The 20,255-nt window shown below is 41.4% G+C and overlaps 1 protein-coding gene across 1 annotated transcript; it reads right to left on the bottom strand.

Moving 5' to 3' along the window:
* Positions 1–1,671: 1,671 nt before the first annotated feature.
* GOLGA7 (golgin A7) lies at positions 1,672–19,954 on the bottom strand. Its single transcript, XM_060250742.1, has 6 exons — positions 19,698–19,954; positions 17,651–17,783; positions 12,269–12,421; positions 7,175–7,276; positions 5,981–6,044; positions 1,672–2,980 (listed from the first exon to the last, which is right to left on the bottom strand). The coding sequence occupies exons 1-5, from the start codon at positions 19,844–19,846 to the stop codon at positions 5,997–5,999; spliced, it is 585 nt and encodes a 194-aa protein (XP_060106725.1). The 5' UTR covers positions 19,847–19,954; the 3' UTR covers positions 1,672–2,980; positions 5,981–5,996.
* Positions 19,955–20,255: the final 301 nt, after the last annotated feature.

Below are 20,255 nucleotides of genomic sequence, written 5' to 3'. Positions count from 1 at the left end.
CCCGACTCATGCAAACTTGTGTTGGAATACTTTTTCACATATTCAATGTGTTACAGGCCTTCTATTTATGCTTGCTATGCAAGATTCACACAGCTATCCAACTGGAACTTTTTTCTCTTGAAGTAAATTACGCTGAGAGATAATGTGTAGTCCAAAGTCACCCAGTGGATTTCATGGCAAACAGGAATTTGAATGTGAACCCCACCACTGTCCTAGTCCACCAGTAGCCACTACTACATGGGTAGTTACGTTAGTCTGAAGCAACAGACCAAAGCAACCCCTTTAAGACTAACGAAGTTTGAAGCGTGCAGTACACGAAAGCTTATACCTAGAATTAATCTTTGGTGGTCTTAAAGGTGCCACGGGACCCAAACTTTGTTCAGTAGCTACTATAACATATCAGCCAAATGCTATTTGTGCTATCCAGTTTATAGCAAATCTCCCCTCCCCTTCCCCTCCAGGCAGATCATCTATGACCTTCAGCAGCTGCATAAGATAGGCATCCAACAAGCAAAGCATGACCCTTCACTGAATTTTCAAGACTGTGGAAACTCAGCTATTGCATTGTTAGAGCGGTGTTAAAGGCATAGGGAAACAAAACCCCAACCAGAAAGACCCTAGATTTGCCAGCAAATGATGCCACAGCAAGAAGATATGCCCCAAGATCCCTTTGAAGTGTTTCTGCAGATTCTGGGGTATAGCATTCTGCTTCACCAAGTACTTTTAGAAATACTGCTGCCCTATTCAGACAGGTTGTATCACAGGGATGGCTCCGGTTTTATTCAAAGTAATAACTTTTGTGTACATGCCCATGTCCTTAGATACAGATGCTAATTTGCTGTTCAGCCTCTGTCCCTAAGTTTGAATGGTTATCTTCCATTTCTGTGTACCTGAGGAATGTGCATGCACACAAAAGCTCATACCTTGAATAAAACTTTGTTGGTCTTAAAGGTGCCATTGGACTAACTTTGCTGTATTACTTCAGACCAACATGGCTACCCACCTGGATCTATGAGGTTTCACATCTGACTACATGTTTAAGAATTCCTTCCTGGGGAAAGTTAGCATTAACAGGTAACAAAGTTCTTTTACCAGCATACTGTTCATATGCAGCATGATTGTTTTATAGACTTAAGTCATACACAGTTTCACTTGCTGCTGAATTATGGCTTCAATGTTAAATACTCTGTGCTGAGTAACTCTGCCAGGTGAGTTGATAGCTTTCAGTTTTGTATGGTGTGATGCATACACACTATTACTGTCCCCTGCACAGAATCCTGGGCAAATATTCCTAGTTCCCAACCTCCAGGTGGGGCCTGGATATCCCTAGAAATTACAACTGATCTTCAGATTATAATCACCAGTTCCCTGAGAGAAAATGGCAGTTTTGGAGGGTGGACTCCATGGCATTATATACCACTGAGAGATCCCACCCTCCCTGGTCTGCACCACCAAATCCTCAGGAATTTCTCAACTCAGTTGGCAATCCTGTGAGAGTCCGAGGATGCAAAATAGTCCCGTCCAATATGTATGCAAGTTACACAACCTGTTACAAGAAACAAAATCAGGATTCCAATCCTGTACCCCAGCTTAATTTGTAGAGGATATTATAAATTCCCACAAAATGTCATTTTCAATTGTGGAAAAAAGAAATTGCTGCATTCAAGTCGCTGATAGTAAATGACAGTTTATTTAAGAAAAACATTACTAATCCATTAATTAGTTTCTGGAAAAAACAACTGTAACGGGTGCAAAAGGCAAAACACTGTTACTGATTAGAAAAACAAGTATTTTACAATGAAAATATTGAACAGATTTCTAGAAGGGAAAGTAAAGAAATTGTCAAGGAGCAGAATTGAAGAATAATCAGCTTGAAGATCTTGATATTGGCATCTCTTCTATCACTCATAGGTCAAATATTCTGTTTTGAAAGTTTTCTTGTTTGCTAAGTCTGTTAAGTACCTGGGCATGGGAAGAAAAAGTGATTCCAAGCAGCAGAGTGAATCTGCTAGCTTCTACTCAAGCATATACACCAAAGCGACCAGAAAGAAGGAATTAACAAAAAAAGCACAAAATTTATCAAACCAACTCGATTTAGCAGAAGGTATTTACTTCAAAGACTAATGTTCCATACGTTTTCACAAGCATTTCTGGAGGAATGTTGAACTCAAGTGGAAGTACTACCATATACTGCAGAGATGTACTATTCAGAAGTTTGTGGGAAGAGATGAAGTGCTATCAGAACACCATTCGTAGTTGAGCTACCAGCTTGCCCTAAGAACTGAACTTATAACAAAGTTGAGAAAGCCATGTATTACCTATTTTACACATTCAACACTGAGAAGGAGTGGAGAGCAGGGATGGTTACGTTTACTGGTACAGCATCCATTTTAGTCATTGCACATCCTCACATCTAACAAAAGAAGCAATGGACGGTCTGCACTCTCAGGTCTGGAAAGATGAAGCAAGAGGCTCAAGTGTTCCACAGATTACACCAGCTCTTACATAAGCATTAAGGTAGCCCTTTCCAATAGTTTTTTTTTTCTTGCCAACCTTCAACTCCTTTGTCTTGAGTCATTTTGAACAACTGGAGGTACACCATCCTGAGGCTCAAGTGAGTGAAGCTGCATTTTCAGAAGCTCAGTTGCTTAGGCGGTTTGCAGCTGCCACATTGTGAATGCAGCAGACAAAAGAACCCTCAAAACCACACTGTTCTCAGGAGATTCTTTATAGATTCCACACAGATTGATCAGAGCTGCTGGCTTCCAAGGAGAAGTCTAGTGATTTGGACAACATCACCACTTAAGGCTTACCATGATGACACAAAATGGATGCTGGGCTGGCCAGCATGTAGCTTCTAAGGGAGCAGGATTTCAAGAAGTTAGTCCATGTGGTAGATGGCACCATAGATTTGGCGGTGGCAGAGAGGAATGATGCATTAAGAGCTGAAGTAAGGGAACTTTCTGGAACATACTGGACCCTAAAAAAGAAAAGAAAAATACAGGACTAATAGATGATTCAAAGTGTGCTGTGCACTTTTAAACCAACTCTTTCCCAGACTCTCAGAAAAGTAGAAGGCAACATATCCACTGATCAAAAGTGCTTCCAGTAGTGACCAGTATAGGGGTCTATTTTACAAATCAGTAGAAGCCTGCTTCTTCAAAAGTGACCCTGTCTACCTTCAGTAACAACACTAGCCAACCCCCTCCAATTGTACATTTGTAGAACAATTAGGGCAGGGGTGTCAAACTCATTTGTTATGAGAGCCAGATCTGACATAAATGAAACTTTGACAGGCCCAACCATGTGCGTTGTAAAATGTAATGCCAAGTAGTGTAGCCATAAACTTTATAAAGGACACAAACACAATTATTCCATTGCAGCCCCACATTAGGAGGATGGGTGTTAAAAACTAATATTTATCTGCAAAACTGGAGCTCCTGGAGTCTGTTGAATTCTATATTTTAACTGTGGTTGGTCCCAAGCCTCCCCCCACCTTTAAAAAAATAAACTAAAAATATAAATGGTCTGAGCCTAGGATCCAAGGGAAAAACATGAAATGGCTGAGCATTGCAAGCTTCCCCCCCCCTCTCCCCCCAGGTCTACTCAGAGCGGCAGTGGCTCTCCAGGGTCTCAGGGTGTTTTTTTTTTACAGGGTGGTTTGAGGTAATAACTTTGGTTGTCCCCTTCAGCACTTGTTCTGCTGTTATTGCATTGAAGTTCTACATTAGAGGGCGGGTGTTTAATATTTCTCTGCACAACTGGAATTCCTTGGGTTTGAAGAACTCTATATTTTAACTATGGCTGGTTCCAAACTCTCCCTCCCCTTAAAAGGTGCCTGCCTGAATTGGAAAGGTGGGGGAATAGTGGGATTTTGTAAAACAATTTTTAAAATAAAAAAGCACAAGGATCACAACAGCTGATAAATATTGCCCCCCCCTCAGCCCCTACTTGTGAGGAGGGTTACAGAGGCTGGGAGCAAGTGACTGGGAAGTTTGGCAGCTCTGCCTTCTGATTTCTGTTCTCAGAGGCAGCCCCATCCTGTGCTCTCTGTTCTCAGAGGCACCTCAAGCTCAGAACAGCAAGGATAAGCAGGGGAGGGGAGAAAGAAGAGAGCCCCATTCACCTGGTCAGATTAAAGACCTGGGTGGGCCATAGGTATGTCTCCCTTGGATTAGGGTAAAATGTGGCAATAAAGACCATGGCTCAATGCCGTCTCTTGAGAAGTTTTACCCTTTATTGAAGCCTAAAAATAAGAACATTTCTGGCTTCTGCAACCAGCTGTCACACTACTTGAGCCAAGTTCCATCAATACCTTCTTATATAAGGACGTGGCTAATGTTCTCATAAGCTCACTCTGTAAGCCAGTAAAGATTTCTCTCTCCATGTTGTTGCTGTAAGTCATGGAACTCTGCCAAAGATTGAAGAGCTTCCCCAACTCCTAATCCCTGCCCCTATACCATCACCCACAAGCATATGCTTTGTACTTATGAAGTCCTGCCAGCTTTGTTATAATTCATTCTGCCTTTGAGCTAATCAATAGATAATAGAGTAGCCTCTCTCCAAGAACACAGATGTCAACCATCTCACCTTACCTTAAATTACAAGTAAAGCCTCAGTTTAAGAGAGCTACCCAACAAAGCTTGTATCCATAAATCAATTCTACATCAATTTGATAAACAGTTCTCCAAACTCCATTTGGATGTCCAACATCTATTATAAGTGATTCATTACAGAAAACTACTGAGACAAGTTACAAGATGCTAAGATCCCCAAAGAGCCTGGAAAGCCCATTCCCCCTCATGCTTGGGTACCCACACTATATTATTCAACATGAACTTCCTCAACAGCTTCCAAACAGGAGGGAGCAGGCTTTGGAAGCCAGAGAGTTTACAAGGCTTCTCTTCCCTTAACACTAACTTTTTCAAGATCTTTAGAATGCTACACTGAACTAAAATATATGTGCAATTAATTAAGCCCTCCAGAAGTTTAGCATCAGTCCACCTCCCTCCAGTTCAGGCATTTCATGGTTGTTTGAACATCAACAGTGTAGGCGCTTCATGTGTGTAATTGCTCAAAATTCCCAGAAAACATTACCACTAGCAGCTGATAAATGAGTCATATCTAATGGATTGTGCCAAACAGATGTGGCTGCAAGATGGAAAAATGCATTTGAACTATTGAAAACAGCAGCCCATAATATGCCATCTTCCTCCTGAGTGTTAATAGATTGGCTGGACATCAGCTAATGAGATTTTTTTTCACTATAAGCTGCTCTGAATTCACCCAAAAGACTCATGCTGGTGCCAAGGACAGCCATAAGCAAATATTCTCCTCCTGGGAACTCAAGAATATTTTGGACACAGATTGCTTGCAGAGCCACCCAATTTAAGCAGGACTGGCCTCTGACGTTATTAAATAAAAGCAATGAAATGGCAATGATAGCCTTTAATGTAGAGAAAGCAAAGGGGATCTGGAGTTTTCCTACTTTTGCATACATCTTCCATTAGGTTCCCAAGCCAGAAAATAATATCATGGAGAAAATATTTAAGGTAACTATTTAGCCCATGTAGGGCAGACCAGAGGTCTTGGCAGCCAGCTATACCCTTTGATACACGCAGAGAAATCAGGGATAGGAGCAGTGTTTTGATTCCACAGTTTGTATCACAAAGGGTTTCCTATGGCTCTCACTTCTAGTTCCCACCAGCATCTTTTATATATTGCACCTACCTTTTGCCATATATCAGGAATAGTTTTTACACTGAGATGACACTAAATGCATTAGAGGCTCTCAGTACTTTACAAGAAGGATACAATCTGTCCATCCCCAAACTCTGTAAAATCCTGCTCCCTCATACACTGTTAAAATACAACTTTAGGATTTAGCAGATTAAAAACTGAATTGAAATAATTTTTCATATAGGGCCATGTGAGATACATCAAAGTACTATACATATTAGCTCCACCTGCAAATATTTACCTTGGATGCCTCAGACTTATCTTCCACTACTCACACCTCTGTCTTCATAAATGGTAATTTCAATCTGCATTGTAGGGTTGTTAAAGAAATAGACTGCAGAGGAGTCAGCAGTAAAAAAAGAGCAAGATAAAAGAGAAGGGTCTTATTATAACACACACCTAGTTAAGGGATAATCCTTGTTTCTAATAGCCAGCTAACATGCTATGCTCTTGGATTCCTGAAGGGAGCAACATTGCTGAAATCTACAGTTCCTTACAGGCAGAGAAGAGTGGGGAACACTTAAGAACTAGCATGCATTTCACCTCATTCCCAGGAAAGAAAGAGCTCCTGTTTCAGATTGACTTTCAACAGGACTAAATCCATGTATTTATCAGGCTCTGGAGGCTCATCATAAGCAGTAAACACATTATAGTTTTATGTTATAAGCTGCCCTAAGCCCACCCCTGGGATAGGGCAGGGTATAAATTAAAGCAATCAATCCAACTCCACACACAGCCATGAAGAACAGAGGAGGACCTATAATACAACACAGGATTTTGTCTGGTTTTGTTCTTCAACTGACAGAAGGAAAACCTCTGCTTAATCTGCACACTTTTTTGAACAACTAGACTAAGCAATTCTTGCAATGAAGAGATTATTTCATTGCTCAGACTCTGCTGAAATGCACTGGCAGGCAATGATGTCCACTATGCACAGAACATCTTCCTCTATCCAGCTAGCCAACGGATCTGAAGCATCCCTCCCCCCACTTTTTGAAAAACAGTTGTCATTTCTATTGGAAAATTAACTTGGCACCTGAGTTGTCCCTTGAAGACTAATACAATCTTTATACATAAATCTGAACTGAAATAATTTTACCCTAATGTAGTAGACAAGAGCAAGCTTCCAGTAAAACCTTAAAGACTAACAAAATTTGTGGCAGGGCATGAGTTTTCATGAGTCATAGCTAACTGAGCAGTGACTCATGAATGTTCAAACCCTGCCACAAATTTTGTTAGTCTTTAAGGTGGTACTGGGCTCCTGCTGTTTTTACTGCTTAAGACAGACTAACATGGCTACCCATCTTTAACCCTGATGTGTTATACTTCAGGAGAACTGCATCATTTGTTTTAGCAGTTTGGTCTTTTTTAGAACCTTGAAGACACATTTCTGAGGACAATACATAAAGATCAAGGAACTACTGAAAAAAGATACAACTCTTAGTCCTCTCTCAATTGGGTCAGTCAGGAGGAGTCCCTGTGGGGCATAAATCTTTTCATTTTGTTCCTGAATGTACTTGGCAATTTTCTTTAGAACCTGGAAAAAGGAAAAAGAAAAGAAAAGCTGTATAGTATTTGCATCAGTTCCATCATCATCAATATATCTAAGTCTCAACACTGCCAAATCTATGTATATTTAAATCCAGAGACCAGAGCTATGAATGGACAAGACAGATCTTTCTACAAACCTAAAAAAAGCCACAGGTTTAGAAAGAAATCTGCAACTGAAACATAATTATACCAAGGGCTTAAATCCTGCTCCCCCCAAAATAATGAAAGTAGCACTGGTATGTTTAAGAAAGAAATGGCCTCTGTGGCCATTGCTAAGCAAGCACATCGGTATTGCCAGTTAAAGATAAGATGGCTGGTGAGTGGGAATGAAAGAAGGAAGCAGGAAAAGGAAAGAGGCTACAAAGGCTTTCAGCAAAGGGAGAGAAGTGGCAGCAGGGGAGAGGAAAATGAGATGCCCTCCTGCTTATCAAAGCCTCATTTTTCTAAGTGCATTATAACACACCATGCTTTAGTTGTATCATTCCCATTTTATAATTGAGGAAAACAGACATGCAAGGTAGCAACTGGTCAAGAAAATTTCTTGTTACTATTGTTAAATTTTAGACTGCGAGCTCTTCAAAGGCAGATATGTATATTGCTTATGTATATCCATCACCCTTACACTGATGGCTCTTGTCATGATCTGAGGCATACTGCAGCCTAGAGGGCAAGGAGAAGCCTGCCTAGGAGTTTCTAGTGGGCCTACATCTCCCAGGATCCCTTCCATCCCTCTGATTAGGTAGCAGAGTTTTTGGAGGGAAAACTAGCCCAAGAGGCATGGGACCTGGGAGGAAAGCATAAATAGGCTTGGCTGGAAAGGGAAGTTGTTCTCTCTGCTGAGGCTGGAGGCGGTTGCAGCTGTAGAGATATTCCTCATTCAGGGAGGGTGAGTGAACTGGTTTGACTTAGAGAAGGGAATGTGTATCTAGTCACGTTAGGGCTTTTCTTGTTCATTTTGTACCAACCTTTACTGTTTTTCCACATTCACTGTTGCACTAAAAGTCTTTACTACCCACTTATTGTTTGAGCACTTATAATAAATCTGTTGTTATTGTTGAACTGCCTGGGTCCTCATGTCTCTGGTCACGGTTAAAAGGTATCTGTTAATAAGGAAGACACAGAGGTTGGGTGGGTGCTCTGGGGCCCTCCCAGGCAGACCCCTACCAGCGTGGTGGGAGCCAGTAGAAGGCCCTTCCTGATCTCCTGCTGTGCGACAACTCTGTATAAATCATCAAATTGTAATTATAGTATTTGGTTTTAACAGATACAGGCCTTAAGGCTGTATTCACTGACCCATGCTGGTAATAGATTTAGTACACTGTCCAAAAATGCTGCATTCATATGTCACAAATAAATCTATTTATAAAGACCATGAATCTGATTATATGTGCGGTCTGTGCGATATGCCCTTCCTCACCATGTTGAGATGGAAAGCAGAAATCCCAAGTAATCATGATATCCTAATGTGGACTCCTGTATAAACCTAGGTTACCTTCCCTCTCAGATTAAAGTGTAACAGTTCCAGATACTAGGGGAAAAGCAAACTGTTTGAATGGAGTCGGTGCAAGAACGTTATGGCTAATTAGTTAAACTTTTATTTTTCAACCTTGGCACCCTGCAGGAAAATGGTGTTAGCCTCTATTTAACCAGCCTTATGCCCATCACAAACTGAATTTTGTTTTGCAACATCCAGTTTCTCAGGTGAAACTGACTTTGAACAAGTCCAGCATACTATCATTGTGAAGTATATCAAACAGCCTGAAAGGACAAACACTAAAGTGACTATTATACATTTTCAAAAGTAGTTTGTCCCCTTTCTAGCTTATCAGAGAAGTCAGTGTTTTATCTCAGTTCAAGCAACATTAATATGCAACTAAATAACTTTTGTTTCAGAGATCTGTACCCATGCTCTTAAAGGTGTAGAAACAGCGAGAGCAATGAAGCTCATTTCAGCCAAATATACCTCACAATTCCTAATGTTATGGATGGATAACTGAAATAATGAATGTTAGGGTACTCTGAATACTTAGGGAAAACACCGCACAAATACTAATTATTCTTATTACCTACACCCAACTTTTAAAACTGGAATATAAGAAAACTTTTCGACTCAAGCAGATATCTAAATAATTTTAGGCAGTTTGATCCAGCTAACACGTTTAAGCATTGAAGTGAATAATGTATTTCATATTTATTGTCAAAAGAATATCAGAAAAGTTGCTTTTTATGGGAGGATAGGCCAAGTTTATTCACATAACTTTACTGCACATAAAATTCATCACTGTATTCTGAAGTAGCAGTAAGAGACTATTAATTCACAGAAGAAATTGCACATAAGTATGACCTTTGCAAAGTGTTTTAAGACAACATATATCTGCTAGACTCCAAGTACCTCTTCTCCATGAAAGCAGAGTATCTCTTCTCTATAAAAGCACTGTTTTTAAGCTCTTTGAGTAGTATGGAATTGGCATCAGACTCAGACTGCACAAATCAGGAACAGAATGTGAAATTGACTGTATATGGGAGAATGATTTATTAGAAAAGTAAAGATCTTTTACTTCTGAAGTCAGCTGTATGCCCAACATTTAGATAGCAACTTTAAAGCCAAGAAAATGGTCTTAGGTAGATTTTTTTCCATCCATCTTTTTATTAAAGTTATCCAGGAAAGTAAATTATTAGATAGCCAGCTGGCAAGCAGGAACAACTCTAGCTAATGCTGTTATGGAAAAGCCAAGAAAAACATTTCCATTGAGGAGAGAGAGAACCCCTGTATGATGTTGAAAATAGGAAGAAATACAACATGAGGGGAGTTTCTGACAGGAGTACTCTTTACTGCTGTGAAGGAGTTGTCTGGTATATGTGAATGGCTGGCAAGTAAAACAGGGCAGTCCCTTGCTCCAAGTAGTAATAATTCTAAGCCCTGGGATACTGGAGTAGCTCTGTGGCAGCTGCAGACAAAATTTTCTCACCACTGTGTACAGATATGGAGCACAACCCAATGGAAATAAATGAAATAGGGGAGAATCAGCTCAGTCCATTGTTGATGGCCTTCCTTCTTGTAGAATGTCAAGAAGTTGTTGAAAAGTCATTTTGATGCTTTAAGACAGTGATAATTAATAGCTCAGGAGCCACATGTGGGTCAGAGAGGATACCTGTAGCTCTTGCCCAATATGACACCATTCCCATGTATCAGAAAAGTGAGGAGGGTCATTGCCCAACAGGGCCCGTTATTGAGAGCCAGTTTGGTGTAGTGGTTAAGTGTGCGGACTCTTATCTGGGAGAACCGGGTTTGATTCCCCACTCCTCCACTTGCACCTGCTAGCATGGCCTTGGGTCAGCCATAGCTCTGGCAGAGGTTGTCCTTGAAAGGGCAGCTGCTGTGAGAGCCCTCTCCAGCCCCACCCACCTCACAGGGTGTCTGTTGTGGGGGAGGAAGGTAAAGGAGATTGTGAACCGCTCTGAGACTCTTCGGAGTGGAGGGCGGGATATAAATCCAATATCTTCTTCTTCATCTTCTTATTGGCAGGCAGTTACCACCTTAGAACAGCCACTCCTAGATAAGCTGAGATCCCCCCTGAGCTGTGGGCTTTGCTCCAGGGGCAGAAGTAAAGGATCAGTCCTCTCCAACGGTCCCCTTTTCTCTGCAACCTCTGGGTTCTCATCTCAGCACAGGGCAACTTCCAGGAGGATAGTAACCTGGCTGCAGAGAAGAGACAGTAAAACTACCACAGGACCTGCTGTGTCTTATGCTAATGAGAAGGGCAAGACGGAAGATCTTCCCCTCTCTCCAGATACACAAGGGCTGGCTAAGGTTCAACAGTGGTGGGAAGTGGCCATCCTACATATCAAAGTATAGTTACAATATTATTAGGTATCTTATATTATTGTACATGTTAGGTGGGGGACAGGGCATGCAATAATCATGTTTTTTTATTTATTTATTTGATTTGATTTATATCCCGCCCTACCCCACCAAAGCGGGCTCAGGGTGGCTCACAGCATAAAAGTTCTAACAATAAAATTCAGAATTAAAATACAATAATAATTTACATAATTAAAACAACTAATATATCGATACATCAATCAATGTCAGTGTGGCTCTTTTGGCTGCTGGTACTTGTGAATATGGCTTTAATTTATGGCAAGTCCTCTCTGAGAGGACAACTGGGCCTTTTCCAGTTCTTTTATTAAAAGCCACATCATTTACAGTTAGGTAATGGGGACAAAAGTTGTCCTAACCTCCTCCCTACAAAATTACTGTAGGAAGTCAGCATTAATGAAAATACAATTAAGTTATTATGTTATTTGTGTCTGATTAAGTCTTTGGCTGTATGCAATAAATGCTATTTGTATCTTTGGGTGGCAGCTTAATAAAGAAAAACATGAATGGTAACTGAACATGCCAGCATAGACACAAGCCACACTAGACTTTCACTTCTATTATGCCTCTTCACAGAGGTAAACAGATTTGGACTTAAGGCCTATTTCCTTTACGTAATTTATTCCCGAAGTGGTCAAGCTGTAGCTGGGCTATACCACTTCAGATTGTGTGTGTGTGTGTGTGGGATCACATGATTCTATTTTCCTGCACACATAAAAAGAAAACTAATGTCCATGAGAAGGGTTCTAGCCAAGCCTTCTCCATGCCTTGATGTGTATGTGCAGGGTTTGCTGGTTTTTAAATTTTGGACCATTCTGTCAGCAAGCACCTCCTTTTGGCAACCTGAAGTCACACAGACCTGGAAGGCTGATCAAGTCCTATTTCTTACAGACAACTTAGAAAGAACAGCACCCTTATCTATTGTCAGGAAGCTAGAATGATACCATTCAGAACAGCCTGTGACGCAAAAAGTTAGTCTTTCATGTGCCATTGGACTCTACTGAAAGAGACTAATATGGTTATGCTCAGAATTTCTTCCTACCTTCAACAGCCACATGTGTTCCCTTCTTTTCAAGAGGCCACGGAAAGCTAACATACCTTTTCATAATGTGTCTCAATGCACAAGAATATAGTGTAGGCAGTCAGACATGCCAGGCAACCTTCAAGATAAGATTGGCTCCCAAGCTTCTCTGCTTCTGCATAAAGATTGTTTAGCGTTCGCACCGTTTCTTCAAATTGCTGCCTGTCAATCTGAAAAATGCCATCAAATTTAGAAGTTAATACATGCAGCAGAGCTTCTCTGTCAAAATGGTTTGCTACACAGTGACAGTTCCTTAACCTCCACAGCAAAGGACTAATGGGTTAAACTTGTGTCTTTAGGGCTGAAATGTTTCAGCACAGACTGTAGATTATACAAAATCTTAAATTACAGGTTTTGGCAGAATACAGTCTGGTTTAGTAGAGCGCTTTAAGGTACATTATGCAGCTACTGTTGATGAAAGCCAGTTAATAAAATTAGAAACAGAAACCAAAAAAGAATCATGGAAAAAGACTCTCACAAAAACCAAAAGACCGTGAAAAATAACAAATTCAATACTTGAACTATATTCCAACTTATAATATTTACTAAATCAATATAGAAGTCTCTCATTCAAACAAGCATTGTGACAATGAAATGGATTTCAATCGGCAATGAGCTCACAGTAATCCAATCCAATAAAGTGCTTGTGCAAAAATTTCTTTATAATCCTTCAAAGTTCATAAATTCATATAGTGCCAAGAATGAAACAATCGGACATCACTGTCCACCACTGACATAGCTTACTAGCTGTTCAGATCATTTCAATCATCTTTCTCATGGAGGGGTAACTGACAGTTCACAATTTTTATGTTCCAAACTACTTGCAGATTTTGACAGTATGAACCACAATATCCTTCCAGTGGAGAATAAAATCTCTTCAAAATTAAGCTACCAACTACCACCATTAAAGCAATATTCTGCTATGGGTGCATAATACAGCTGTACTTATTTTGATCTATCACTGCAGTCAATATAGCAAGTAAGTTCTCTCATTAATGTTTGTTGAAAACTAGCTGGCCAGCAACTTAAGGAGCACTGGAGACCAAAGACATAAGGAGGCTCAAAGAAGCACTTGATTAGAACAGGAGTCAGAAGACATACCAATGCAAGGGAGGCTGATGACCTCACTAAGCAACAATGAGGGTTTCATTATTTTCACAACAATTATGGATGACAACACACTGTTGCTTCAAAAGCTCCTTCCCTTTGTTTAAATTCTGAGCTGATGGCATGTGGTACTTGGAACTGGAAACCTAGGCTCAGACTGCAATCTTATGCTCATTCACATGACATACTTTCCACTGAACTCGAAAGAACTTACTTCTCAGTAAATATACACAGGCTCAAGGAGTCAAGCCATTCTCAGTTTAGCCCACCTCTCAGGCTTTTTATGATGTTGTTTTGGACTTCTTGGAGGAAAAGCTGCATGAATGTAACTAAGAAGTCTCCAGTTCAAATCTAATCTCAGCCACTAATTCATTAGGTGCCTTAGAAAAGTCATTGTTCTCAGCTGCAAACCCCCCCCCCCCCACCAACCACAGTTCTACAAGATGGGGATAATACTGACCTGCCTTAGAGGAAAGACTGAGGATGATGTGTGTGTACACATACACACATGCACCTCCCCATGCTGGCTGGGGCTGATTGAAGTTGTAGGCAAAAAACATCTGGCGAGCTACCGTTGGCCACCCCTGCCTTATATGCATTACATCATAATAATCAGTATTCTATTAAAGACACCTGTGCAATTCTAGATAACTGCTCTTAGCATTAAAGATTTTTTTATTACTACATTAGGCTTTTATACCACCCACCCCACAAGCAGGCTCAGGGCAGTGCCCAACAGATTTACCTGTAAAGACAAAACACTTCAATTACTGTAATCCCAATATTCTACATCTAGGGAACCATTCCATATCATTTTGCAACCAAGAACCCTGTGTTTATTACAGAGAATTCTGGGGAACGTTTGAAGCTACACAGGTCACAGCTGAGCTTTATCATCAGTGTGAACCACAGATCTCCCCAATATACCCAAGTCTCCCCATTGAAATAGTGAGAGATGGGTCAGAAAAATTTCTCATCTGGAGACTCACTATAGACTTAAATGAGAGTGTATTTCGGCAACTGTGTTCAAATCGTTTTGCTTGGCACAGATGCCAAGCCAAACTCTACTAAATCCCATAACTTCTTTTCACAATCAGCACAGATTTAATGAGGAATCTGAACCAGCATGCCAACAATTTTGAATACAATCTTAAAGCAACAGTCTCCTCACGCCCCGAAGCAAGACTCTGGAAGGCAGGTAATGTGACAGTTGAATTAGTCAGACTTTGTAATGAAAAGACTCCCACACAAACATGACACTAGAACAACTCACCCAGTTATTACCTGCTCTCAAATGTTCAGCAGGATCTACTAGTTCAGTGAACTTGTAAACAGGAACTGACATCCACTAGAGATGGCAGAAAGACATCCAAAGTCTTCACTTTCATTTGGCATCCTGAGAATTTCTGCACTAATAGTTCACACAAGGAAGAGTCAACAGCCTAAGGTGCCACTAATATGAGTCATATGTATTGGCACATCTTCAGATTTTTTCAGTGGAAGAATAGGCAACTGGGGGCCCAAAGGCCAGCTCTCACATACAGGGATTTCTCATCTGGTACCTAGCATGCCCCCCACCCTTTATTATGCACCTCAGAAGTTGTTGCAAGATACAAAAACATTATCATTGCTCCCATTTGGGAGTGGCTGTTCTATTTCTGTAAGTGACTTTGTACACATTTTTAACAGAAAGGGAACTTCACAATTAAAAAACTCACTAGCCATTGTTATGGGAAAAAAACTTTTCAAATAAAATGTGAGCATGTGGAACATGAGATTTCCCTGCTAAAATAACACAGGATAGAGATGTGAAGTCCTGGAGGTGTGGGAAGGAGTGGAACAAGAAATATTACGGGGAATGTTTTTTCTGCCCTCAGCCCAATAACTTCCAAAATGGAAGTTACTGAAAGTTGTGGGGAAACTGAAATATATTGTTTTCAAAAGAGTGAAAGGTTTTAAATACAAGATTTTGATTCAGAATGCTTAACAAACATATTTTTAAGCAGGACAATGTACAGCATTAGAGAATACTGCAGACTTATAATACTGGCAAGTATATTGTTTAAGTCTAATAATTCTTCACCATTAATATGCTATAATGTATGTGTCAATACATTATTGAAGAGCTCAATGCTCTTAGTCCTACTGTGACTCTATGAGACTATTCCTGTCCAAGTAACACTTTGTTTACTGCAAAATGTATGTTTTCTATTTTTAAAATATTCTTCCTGCTTCTGAGATGGTAAAAGACATGAGGTAAGGTAGCACGCAGTGGAGCAGTTTTGCAGCTCTGATATTGGGTATGTTCACAATTTTTCCTTATATAAAACTTATTTGGCATATTTTATAACTTTATATAAAATAATATAAAATAAAATCAATAAATAAACATAAAATATAAAAGGTAGAGAGGAACTAGAGATCAAATTGCCAACATTCGATGGATTATGGAGAAAGCATGGGAGTATCAGAAAAACGTCTATTTCTGCTTCATTGACTATGCTAAAGCCTTTGATTGTGTGGATCACAACAAACTGCGGCAAGTCCTTAAAGAGATGGGAGTACCAGACCACCTCACATGTCTCCTGAAAAACCTGTATAAGAGTCAAGAAGCAACTGTCAGAACAGGATATGGAACAACTGATTGGTTTAGAATAGGAAAAGGAGTTCAACAAGGATGTATATTGTCACCCGGCTTATTTAATTTATATGCAGAGTACATCATGCGGAATGCTGGCCTGGAAGAAGCACAGGCCGGAATTAAGATTGCCGGGAAAACATCAACAACCTCAGGTATGCAGACGACACTACTCTAATGGCAGAAAGTGAGGAGGACCTAAAGAACCTCTTGTTGAGGGTGAAAGAGGAGAGCACAAAAGTAGGCTTGAAACTCAACATCAAAAAAACTAAGATCATGGCATCTGGCCCCATCACACCTTGGCAAATAGAAGGGGAAGACATGGAAGTAGTGACAGACTTCACATTTCTGGGATCAAAGATCACTGCAGATGGTGACTATAGCCATGAAATTAAAAGATGTTTGTTCCTTGGGAGGACAGCTATGGTGAACCTTTGCTATCAGCGAGCAGCTGGCATTGGGCCAGAAAGTGCACACTTCATCATCTCTCCTATAGCTAATCTTGGCCTCTGTCTGTGATGCTCTGATGATGTAGGTGATACTGGAGGGCTGGAAATAGCCACCTGAGATTCACGTGTTGAATCTGGGCTGGAGGGTCTTGGTGGCTCTGTACCAGCCATTGGCTGTGAACTCTAACAAGCCTGCAGCTCCTCTTCCTGCTTGTTAGCTTCTGCTGAGGGCTGACTACATGAGACTCCTCTTCTCCTGAGGAGTCCTCTTCTCCCAAGGAGTCCTCACTATTGCTGAGCCCTGACGGACCCACAACACAGAGCACTGTTAGCTGCCCCTAATTCCTGCTAGGATGAAAACCTATAGTAGTTTCAAGGCAACAGGCAGAGCACTAATTTTGGAATAGGATGACACCTTTAAGATTTTTCCCTCCATGAAATTTGGTGCAGGGAAAACAGAATCAGTATACATCAGTTTAACATACAGCCCCTTCAACAGCCCCAGCCTTTTGCTTGTGTGTTTCACAGATTCAGGGGAGGGATTTTAATCTTTAAAGGTGATAAACTATGATGTAATTAGAGTCTGCAGACCTGCCAGAAATTGCCGGTTTTCCTGCCTCACTACTGGAATTACGTGATTATGGTAATCTGACTTGCTTGTGAAGTTGACAGTGTATCCATTTCAGTTATTGCTTTCAGTTGGGCTGTGATATGGACAGAGTCACAGTTGAAGACTTCAGGGTTTACTGTACATGTTCTCTTGGACTTGCCACACATGTCTTAACATTGCCAGAATGAAGAACTACATAAGATACACTGCTTTAAAAAAAACAACTCAGAAGACACATTATTGGCTTTATAATTGTTTACAGTTCATCAAAAAGAGATCAGCTAAAACACCAGATGTTTAGGGATTCCTAACAATTTCCACCAGAAGCCCTGCACTCATAAGAATGCAACCACTTTGCTGCGTCACTCCCCACAACGGCACTTTACTGGATGTAACATAAGCGAAGCCATGTTGGATCAGGCCAATGGCCCATCCAGTCCAACACACACATGAACCCACAACACTCAAGAAAACCCTATAGCATCAGGAAAGAATATGCAACACCACAGTAAGTTTGGCATTGCTTTGGTGCTGCTCAATTCTTTTCACTATGTCAAACTATAAACAAAGCTGATTAGAGCTACCAATCACTTACCCGGTTCTCCAGTTCTGGAGGGAACTTGGTCTGGAACTGGCACCTGGTGCCACTACTGTAGTCCCGCTGGACAAAGACCTTGCTAGCAACAGGTGGCTGCTGTGGCCTCATCTCGCAGCTCGAACCGGCCAGTCTGGAGGTAGGGAGAGAAGACACTTAGACACAGAGGTCCTTATGCAGACTCATTCAGGGAAGAAGCCCAATCTCATCCCAAAGCACAGAGGCTGCCATTGTATCATCCACCTTCTATTTTGAACTGCCATTCAGGAAGACCCTTTAGCAAAGACAGTCCCACAACCTGTTTTACACCCTATGTGGTTCTTCTTCAGGAACATCTGTATGCTTAACCAACTTTGCACTCAGCATCAAATGATCCTGCCACATTTCAATTTTAAGGTTACCATTTGACCTGCACTGATAATACTGTCACAGTCAAAACAACAAAGAGGCTTGCAGCAATAGGTGTATTGCTGTTACACTGTATAACTAATCAAAACACAAGCTTAAGTTGTAGCCTTTAAGCTTTGTTCTCTTCTCACCATCCAATAAAAAGTTTATTTCCAACAAAAAGAAATGGTACCGAGCATCTTCCCTTCTCCCTCAACATGCATAACACAAACTTCATTTCAAACCATCCAGGAGGTACGTCTCTCCGTTCTCTTTGCTACCTGTCTTTCTCTGGAAGTGGAAACATTCCAATTAAAAAAAAAAAGTTATCCTTGAGGAGAGGAGAGGATAGAAATCTAAAGTAAATATAAGTTCTGTGCTCTTGTATGACAGGCAAAGCTTTTAAAAGTTATATTGAAAAGTTTGTTCATCTTTGTTTTTCTACAGTAGTCTACAACCATGAGCCATAAATAAAGCACTGGGGGCAAGAACAAAACTGGAAACCTATCCCCTTAAAAGCTCCCTCTCCAGGCTTCAAGTCCTCCCTCTCAAGGACTTAAGCAGGCTGCTACCCCCTCCCTTTTCTTTAGAGGGTCACCCGGCTCTTCTCAACTGGTCCACACCTCCCAGAATATACTTAGTCCTCAATGGATTTCTGAGGTTCTCTCCTCTGGTTAATTTACAAGACTGTATTTTGCTGTATACTTAGAAAATCTCCCCAAGGATGTATAGACCCTTCCTTTATATATAAATGGTTTAACTACGTAGCTTTTACCACCCACACAGAAGCCAGCCAGTTTACAATAATACACAATTTCATTTGAAGCAATTAAAAGAACAAGCAGCTTTGCATGTAGAAAGGAGGCCAATTTTTAACAATGAATTTAAGTCGTCCCCATTCCACAGTTGTCTTTAGATCGCCCTTCTTAGCACCTCAAACCAAACTGCCTCAGTCCAAATACTCCACTGTTGCTACTCTCTCCCCTTCCAAACACTGAATCAGAAAGTGGCATAACACAGCAGCTGAGAGAGCAGCTGACAATTCAGAAAGGCACTTTCCCACACACTAAACAACGCACTTTCAGTCCATTTTCAATGCACTTTGTAATTGGCTTTTACAGTGTGAAATGGCAAAATCCACTTACAAACGGTCACTGAAGTGGACTGAAACTGCATTATTTAGCATGGGTGAAAACACTCAAAGTCTCCAGTTCAGACCGCGCATCTCACAATAGATGCTCATAAGCAAATCACTCTCAACTCCCCTCCCCCTCAACTGAAGTATAGGGCAAAGAATACGGGCCTCTTTTATACGGATACTTTGTTGAAAGGATGGCAAAAGAAGTCTCTGAAATACTTTACTAAGAACACCATCCACTGCCCTCCCCCTCCAAAAAAAATTATGTAAACGGAATTACTCCACACTCCCTACCTCATTTGGTCAGCATATTTCGAGATGCCCTTCCTGCCTATACTCATAATTCAAACTACGTCCCCACTCCAGGCAGACTGCCACCCCTCCCCCACAGCCGCCGACGGCCAACCGTCATCACCCTTCGCCCCTCATCAAACCCCGCCCCTCAACAGCCGCTCTCCTTCGAAGGGGAGAGACCGCCCCCCGGTCTTCTCAGACACCCATTCTCTCTCCTCCCCTCCTTACGGGCAGAGCCGGAGCCCCTCCGCCAGTGCGGCCGCCGCCTCCTCCACCTCCTCCGCTTCGTGCTTCTGTCGCGCCAGCTCCACGCCTTCACTTACGTCTGCCGTAAAAGCAACACTACACTGGCCCCTCCTTTCCCGTCTTCCTCTCATCTACTGGAAAGCAACCTAAATAGCGGTTGAGCCGCTGTTAAAGCGCCGGAGCATGCGCCCTTTCCCTCCGAAGGGCTAGGTAGAATGGAGAAAGCGAGGGAAAAAAGTGCGCGTGCCTTAGCGCATGCGCCAAGTTTCCCTTGCTTTAATTTTTATCCTCCTCTCTTGTTGTTCCTTCCCCCTTTTCTGGCTGCAGTGAGAGCGAGTGCCCCCTATCTGCCCAAGAGCGGGAGTGCGTTAGTCGGTTTTGCGGCGTGACGAAGGGGTTTAAAATCCAGCTGTAAACGCCAGTTTATTTATTTTTGCCGAAGCGGAAGTTGTTGATTGAGAATTTGCAATGCTGACATTGCCTCTTCTCCGATAGCACGCCTTAGTCGTGGTGGTGGGACTCGAGGACGCTATAGAGTTC

This window comes from Heteronotia binoei, chromosome 12 (assembly GCF_032191835.1).
Source record: "Heteronotia binoei isolate CCM8104 ecotype False Entrance Well chromosome 12, APGP_CSIRO_Hbin_v1, whole genome shotgun sequence".
NCBI lineage: Eukaryota > Metazoa > Chordata > Lepidosauria > Squamata > Gekkonidae > Heteronotia > Heteronotia binoei.
The sequence above is the reverse complement of the archived record's forward strand: the minus strand, read 5'-3'. Positions and strand labels throughout refer to the sequence as shown.

Coding starts and splice junctions, on each gene's coding strand:
- GOLGA7 (XM_060250742.1), bottom strand. CDS start 19,846: ATGAGAGGAAGACGGGAAAGGAGGGGCCAGTGTAGTGTTGCTTTTACG. Junction 12,422..17,650: donor CTCCAGAACTGGAGAACCGG/GTAAGTGATTGG, acceptor GGCATTTTTCAG/ATTGACAGGCAGCAATTTGA. Junction 7,277..12,268: donor TTGAGACACATTATGAAAAG/GTATGTTAGCTT, acceptor TCCTTTTTCCAG/GTTCTAAAGAAAATTGCCAA.